Source organism: Zingiber officinale, chromosome 6B (genome assembly GCF_018446385.1).
Source record: "Zingiber officinale cultivar Zhangliang chromosome 6B, Zo_v1.1, whole genome shotgun sequence".
Classification (NCBI taxonomy): domain Eukaryota; kingdom Viridiplantae; phylum Streptophyta; class Magnoliopsida; order Zingiberales; family Zingiberaceae; genus Zingiber; species Zingiber officinale.
In genome coordinates this window covers 34,412,315-34,419,463 of record NC_055996.1, presented here as the reverse complement: position 1 = coordinate 34,419,463, position 7,149 = coordinate 34,412,315, and the positions used below count along the sequence as shown (strand labels likewise).

At 34.4% G+C, this 7,149-nt stretch overlaps 1 protein-coding gene and 1 long non-coding RNA gene across 3 annotated transcripts; both read left to right on the top strand.

Moving 5' to 3' along the window:
- The first annotated feature begins 853 nt into the window (after nt 1–853).
- Nucleotides 854–3,056, top strand: LOC121990075. Of its 2 annotated transcripts, XM_042544319.1 has the most exons (5): nt 854–1,089; nt 1,371–1,464; nt 1,682–1,859; nt 2,436–2,499; nt 2,591–3,056. In XM_042544319.1, the coding sequence occupies exons 3-5, from the start codon at nt 1,693–1,695 to the stop codon at nt 2,819–2,821; spliced, it is 462 nt and encodes a 153-aa protein (XP_042400253.1). In that variant the 5' UTR covers nt 854–1,089; nt 1,371–1,464; nt 1,682–1,692; the 3' UTR covers nt 2,822–3,056. The 2 variants fall into 2 exon arrangements, with proteins under 2 accessions (XP_042400253.1, XP_042400252.1); XM_042544318.1 differs by lacking the exon at nt 1,371–1,464 and having other exon boundaries at nt 856–1,089.
- An 815-nt stretch (nt 3,057–3,871) lies between these two features.
- LOC121992347 lies at nt 3,872–6,159 on the top strand. Its single transcript, XR_006114856.1, has 2 exons — nt 3,872–4,005; nt 5,611–6,159. It is a non-coding gene; the product is annotated as an uncharacterized LOC121992347 (long non-coding RNA).
- Nucleotides 6,160–7,149: the final 990 nt, after the last annotated feature.

The following is a 7,149-nucleotide window of genomic DNA, read 5'->3' as shown; positions in this document are numbered from 1 at the left end:
ACACTTCGTAGTTGAATTGATTCAATAACTCCATATCAAATCTATTTGAATCCAATTTCGAGACACTGATTGAACCCTCGACTAAGGGATCTTGTCACATATATATCTAAACCCTATAATTTTGATACCATATAAAAATATAGTCACCAAAATATAGAAAATATTTTGATAGTCTAAAGACAGTCAAAAGAAAAATATGGAAGAAGACAGTTAATTACCTAACAACTAAAGACAAAAAAAAGCTTTATTGAGAAAATTAATTGAGTACTTAATCACTTGAATACAAATACTTGGAGTTCATCCTTAATACAACTAAAACGCACATTCTCGATCCACTTTTTAATTAACCAGGCAACCATTAAAACACATCAACTATGAAAACTAAAAAATATTTAATTTTAATATGGCTTTAAATAGTCAATTTGAATTTCTAATTAGATGCAGTTGAATTTATTAGTAGTCAATTTTAATTTTAAACAAGTTTTAATTTTGAAAAGACGTGATTAATTCTAAAAATCAACTTTAATTTTTTAATAAGTATTTTAAATAAAAATATGATGAAATATGATTTTGATGAAAATAATAATAAGAAACGTCTTTTTTTTCTTTTAAAATTATTATGTATTTTGTATTTACGTGTGAAATTATAATTGACAGTTTTCAGGCGCTGATAAGAAATTACATTAAAAAAAAAATAATGTACATGTTATTCAATTTCAACTTTTGTTTTTGCCAACACGTTCTCGATCCCGTGATCACCTGCAAAGACTTGCATTTGAGTTGGACCGGGTTGTAAAATGAACTAACCAGTTGTCTAATTTTAAAATAAAAATTTAAGAAAAATTAAATCTTGGCAGAAGAATAAATATTCGGAGGCGGTGCACGGTGGCCGCCGCCTTCGGAGGGGAGAAGAGAAGGAAAGCCGTAGCATTGGTGCCGGCACCGCCTCTCCCTCTCTCTCCGCCTCTTCCGCTTCCGAAGACCATTAGAGCTTCCCTACTTTGTCCTTGCTGGATCCGCTACCTCGAATACGATCGCACCGCCCGAATCTGGTTCCAGTCGTCACGGATCGAGACGGTTAATCGCAGGGTAGGTTGTTTCTTGCTCTTTTTCCCTAGGGAGGGGATTAAAAGAGTGTTTTTTTTCCGGATTGCACAATAGGGATCATCGTGTTTATCTCCCTTGTGTTCAGGTAAGAAAAAAAAAAGCATTTTTGTCCCCCCAAAAATTGTGTATTCCCCGTCTCCTTTTTGTTGGAAACTCAAATAGTGGATTTAATTATTCCACCCAGCTTGTCAATTGCCGTGAAAGTTATCGAACCTCGTTTTGAAGTACAATAATATTATCTGGCTACATGCTTTTCTTTTAAGACTTAGGCTTGGCATACATACTTCTAAGCAATTAAGTGCGAAATACTGGATCAGAATACAGTGGGCGTCATTCCCTGAAACTCACAAATCGGAGGTGAATATCAATTTTCTTCTGTATTGCATTATTGATCTTTACCATGAGGGGGAACATATGCAATTTTTATTATTTTCAGATGACATTTTTTGCTTATTCTATTGCTCCAAGCACAAATTTTGCCAAGCGCTTTAGCTATCCGCAACATATGTATTCTTTTGTCTCGAATATTCAGCTACTTCAAATGCTAATCTAATGTATCTTACATGTATTGCAGGAGAATTCAAGATGGAGAGTCAGCAGCTTAGACTCTGTGACATTGGACAGCTGTTCACTGAATTCTTACTTGATACAAGGGTTCCAAGAGTAGAAGTTATCTATCCTCAGCCTCGCCATGTGGTGAAAGTCCCTCCCATGTTAGATTGTGTTGGCAGTTTGGGTTCCAAGGCAAAGTGGTGAGTTACGACCATCTTGGATATTGAAAAAAAAATCTTTTTGTTTGGTGGATATTTCCATTATTTTTTTAATGTTACAAAGGTTTTTTTGTTTAGAGTATGTTGTTCATGATTATTCATGATCATTCTTGTGCTTGCCATAAACTTTGAACAAGGACGAGTTGTTTTTTGCAATATCATTGTAGTTGGTTCCGCAAGTGAAGATGCATCTTCTTGATCTGTGCTTGTTAGTGGTATCTCTTGTCGATACTTCCATTTATAATCAAATGAGATTTTCAGAATTTAAGCATAAAATCTGAGAGATGATTGCACATCTTTAAAGCGTCAAATACATTAGACTTTGTTAGCCTGCATCATCTAAGTTTCATTTCTTCTGTGTGATTTGTAGTAGCGGTATCATTTTTATCCTTTCTACTAATGCTTATAGTCATTTGTTTTATTCCTGAATGGCAGACAATCTATATGTTTTTTTTCTTTGCAGAACAGTTGCAACAAAATTAAATGATACCATTGAACTTCTCATTTAATTTCCATGGGAACTATGTGGCTAATGATTGTTGCTCCCTTCTTTCACAGCAATTTGCCTGCTCAACAAGGAGATAATAACAATCTCAATTTCTTCGACATATTTTTCAATAAGGTCTGTTATGTCTACCTTCCCTCCTTTATCTTCCAAGTGCAATCTACTTCTACCAATCAATGTTTCTAATAGAAGAAATTGATTTATTCAGGATGAAACTGGAGACGATCAAACTGCTTTCTTTTGTGGTACTCCTCCTGTAAGAACAGACAATCCTATGGTCTGGGATTCTTTCTTTACTAAAGAAAACCTAGCATTCAGTCCAACAATAATCCATGAATCAAGGGGACAACCTCGAGTAGAACAAAACCAGCAGTTCATTGTTCAACACAAAACCAGAATTGGTTTCTCAGAGCATTATCAGCACAAGTTCTGTTCCTAGCCTTGTGATTTCCACTTTGTCATGATCTTTACTTAGTCTTGACTGTAGCTTCCCTATTAGTACTGTACACAATTTTCCTCTCCCTTTCAATATCCTGTGCCATATCCCCAGAATTATTGTACATTGAGCCTTGTGATATTAATATCACTATAAATCCATCTCAAACTCTCTGATTGTTTGGGAATATTAGTATGTAAACATATGTTTCCGTAATATAAAATATCATTCTTATTCAGAAGGCATTTGGCTTCTTGTTTTATTCTATCTGAAGCTGACTGCTGATTCTCTTATTCATGTTGGTATTTGCTTTGCTTGCCGACCTGAACAAATGAAGTTTCCATCTTGTCTATCCAAAAGCAGTGTATTGGTTATATAATGAGAGGTTTTGTGGAAATGTAATCGAATGACAGCAATTTAATCTATAAATAAAGAAGACTTGTGGTAGATTTAACTATCAGTGTCCCTTGGAATGAGAAAGTGTGAGATGAGGATGGAGATGGTAAGTTGAAGGATTTGGCTACAAGATCATCTTTTGAAAATGGTTGTTTGGTTGGTTGAAAATCTATATCTTTAATTTTTTTTTTCAACAACAAAATTAAATGATTTAAAAAATATTAAGAGAAAGTGATAAGTATTTATTTTTATTTTAGTAAAACTATTGCATATCATAGCAATTTTTACTAAAATTAAAACACCATTATTAAATTAGTCTTATAAAAAGGAGTAATTAAGAAACAAATGGACACAGCATTATTATATCAGTGACATAAAGAAGAACAATTAGGAAGTAAATGTAAAAATGGAGGGTACTTTTAATATTTTTTTAAATGGAGTATCTTTTTAACTAAAAAAAAAAAGCTCTTTTAATTTGTTTTCCTAAATAAAACATATTTTATAAGGGATAAAATAAAAACGTTATATAAATTCTGGGGTAAAAATGAAATTCCACTCAGACGCGTAGATGACCGTTGGATCACATCCACGCTACATGCATGATACGTCTTATGCGGGTATCCAACCTCATGTTGCCCTAATTTAGCCGTCATCTCGTTCCTCGTCTTCGCTATAAATGCCCGTCCACTGGCACTCAAAGAGAAGAAACCACACCATTGTTTCGGCGGCGGGGCAGAAAGCTTCGACTGGAGATCGTCTCGGCGGAATTCCTCCTATTCGAGCTATTTGGTGTAATGTTCTTCTTTTTCTGCTGATCCTCATTTTATTTCTTCTTGTCGAGGGTTTTCATGCAAGAAGTGATGCGGTTTAAGAGACCATTCTCGATATGAAATGATCAGGCATTTCGAAGCCGGATCGATGCATTCGCCTACTAACGATGATAAGTTGATGGATTGATTTGATTCTCGGCACCTCTTTTTCACTTTTTGTGTTGAGTTACTGGAGGTTTATTTGATTTTATGTTAATGAAGATCTTCATTTTTTTTTGTTTCTTTTGTAAAATTACTTTGATGGGTTAGAACTGTGAAGTTGGGGGACAATGGTAAAGCGCTTATGGACGGTCAGATGCTGATAAGAACATGCACATCAGCATCTATCACAATCACAAGCTAAAGACACCATTTGCCACTCACAATCCCTCCTCGAAAGCAATCAATTTCGAGGAGATTACACTTGGTGGCATTCATTTTAACTTTATTTTACGGCTCGTAGTTCATTTTGTTATTTTAATTTTGACTTTATAGTTTGGGGTATAAGATCGTATCACTTCTGTTAACCAGATCATGATTGATGGACGTAGATTATCTATCTGACGGTATTTGAAATATTGCTGATATAAATTACGAACCCTCACATTTTTTCTCACTAAGATACTTGAAATTCATTCGTTATACTATTTTACTACATGTTTATGTTAATCTTTTGTGCAAAACAAAATGATGACTCAATTTGAGATTTTCTGCTTATGGAAGGCCTAGTGCTGATTTGAAACAAGGACATCAGCACAACACAATATCATAAGCTAAAGAAATCATCTGCCACTTGCAATCCCTTCTCAAAATCAATCAATTTTGAGGAGACTACACTTGGTGGAATTCATTTTAAACTTACATTCTGCCTAAGTTAATTGTGATCGCAAACTCTTTTCTTGCTGAGATGCTTAAAGTTCATTATCTTATTATTTTACTTGATGTTTTTGCTAATCCTTGCAGACAATATATTTTTGAAGGACTGTATTCTAGATTTTAAGCAGGAAGAAAAGGAATATGCTTAAGGATAATCAAGTGTTGATTTGAAACAGACATCAATGCATAACAATATCGTAACTATTTGCCACTCGCTAATTCTTCTTGAAAGCAATCAATTTCAAGGAGAATGCACTTGCATTCACATTCTTTTTATTTTGGATTCTTTTATCTTATCGAATTATGTTGTTTGACCTCAAAATCAATCAATTTTATTTTGGCCTCTTACTCCAGGTACGTTGCTCTTTAAATCTGATCAGGGCAGTATAGCATACCAATACAACTGCAATGAGGCTAATTATGATTGATGGATTAAGCTTAGATTTTTTAAACAGTATTAAGAATATAAAATATTGCCAAACTTATTTTTCCTCATTAATATGCTCAAGTTAAACTCCATATTTTATATTCTCTTTCTTTTATCGTTTGTACATAATTTTTAACGGTCCACACGCATTTCCTGTGGGATGGAAGGGAATGTGTTTTTGGAATTTCAAATATTGATCTGAAACATGCACATAAGAATGGAACTTAACCTGCTTGGTGGCATTCATTTTAACCTTATCAAATTTTTTATGCTTCTTTTTACAGGATTTTGTACAGTTTGGGCTTGGCTTAAATCTAGTTGGGGGATTAATATCACTTCTTTGATGATTTTTTTGGGGGCAAATGTGGGTTTAGAGTAATTGCCTATGGACGGTCAAGTGCTTGATACGAAGCAGGTGCATCCGCACAAAACAATGTCATAAGCTAAAGAGACCACAATCCCTCCTTGAAAGCAATCAATTTAGAGGAGAATACACTTGGTAGCATACATTTTGACAAGCTGCTTGCTTCCCTTTGTTTTATTATTATTTGCAGAGAAAATTGCCTTTCCAATGTACATCAGCACAAAACAATGTCATAAGCTAAAGAGATACCACAATCCCTCCTTGCGAGCAATCAATTTTGAGGAGAATACACTTGGTAGCATACATTTTGACAAGCTGCTTGCTGCCTTTTGTTTTTGTATTATTTGCAGAGAGTATCACTAGTTGAGGAGGGTACACTAGTTGGCATTCACTTTAAAGTTACTGCTGCCTCTTTATCTCTCAGCAACACGTGACTTCATGAATTTCTGACTGCAAATTTTGATCAGTACTTCACAGTTTTCGCCCTTTTTTTTTTTTTGTAAGTTTCTGTTTTTCCACTTAACATTAAGTTTATGCTAGAGTGAAGAAGAAAGTACATGATTGAAAGGCATATGCTCTGTATGTATGATATAGAACAACCTAAACAGCAACTGATCTTCTTGCCTCGCACAGTCGTTAAAATTGCTCAATCCTTAGTCAGCAAATGCGAATTAATAAAGTTTTATTAAAATTAAATTAATTGAATTAAATTAAAAAATTTTTATTTTAGTTAATATTGAAATAATTAAATTTGTTTACAAAATAAAAAAAAAGAATTCATATAAAATTAATATTGAATTAATTGTATGTTCATGCCTACTCGCTGTTTCTAATATTCAGCTACTCATTGTTTCTAATATATATTCTGAATTATAATTTTGAACTATTTATATACTGTTATTCGATGCCGCATATAATATCTGATCAATCAATTTTTTAATCTTAGAAAAAGGTATATATTAAATTAGTATGTGGCGGTGCGGTCCGTGCACATTGTCGAATCCCATCAATTAGCGGAAGCTGCCTCTCTTGCGAGATGTGAATTTATAAAAAATAGAGGATTTATATGTTTTAAATAAATATCTAATTTATCTTAGTAATAAAAAATAAAATATATTGAGATATAAAAAATCAATTCATATTAATCCGGTGGTAAGGTGGGATCCGTCCGACAGGGGGTCAAAGTGGTTAACGTCCGGGACAGGCATCTGATCGGGCGACTAATCTTCCGAATTAGCAGGAAGAGCAGCTGATTTGACACTTCAACAGCTCGGTTAAACATCGAGTTTTCGACGTTCAAGAAACGCAGACGGGGCAATAACCTGTTCATCTTGCTCGGCCGAGCGAGGGATTCACCTCTGCTCGGCATGTGAAAGAATCTCAGCCTGACAAGGCGAAGTCGGACAGCAAATCATTGGCCGAGCGAACATCCAGACCAGCCTGGCTTTGGAGTCGCCCG

Bases quoted from the DNA above. Each gene is read 5' to 3' on its own strand.
- LOC121990075 (XM_042544319.1), top strand. From the start codon at position 1,693: ATGGAGAGTCAGCAGCTTAGACTCTGTGACATTGGACAGCTGTTCACT. The intron at 1,860-2,435 runs GTGAGTTACGAC...CTTCTTTCACAG, and splicing joins TTGGGTTCCAAGGCAAAGTG to CAATTTGCCTGCTCAACAAG. The intron at 2,500-2,590 runs GTCTGTTATGTC...TGATTTATTCAG, and splicing joins TCGACATATTTTTCAATAAG to GATGAAACTGGAGACGATCA.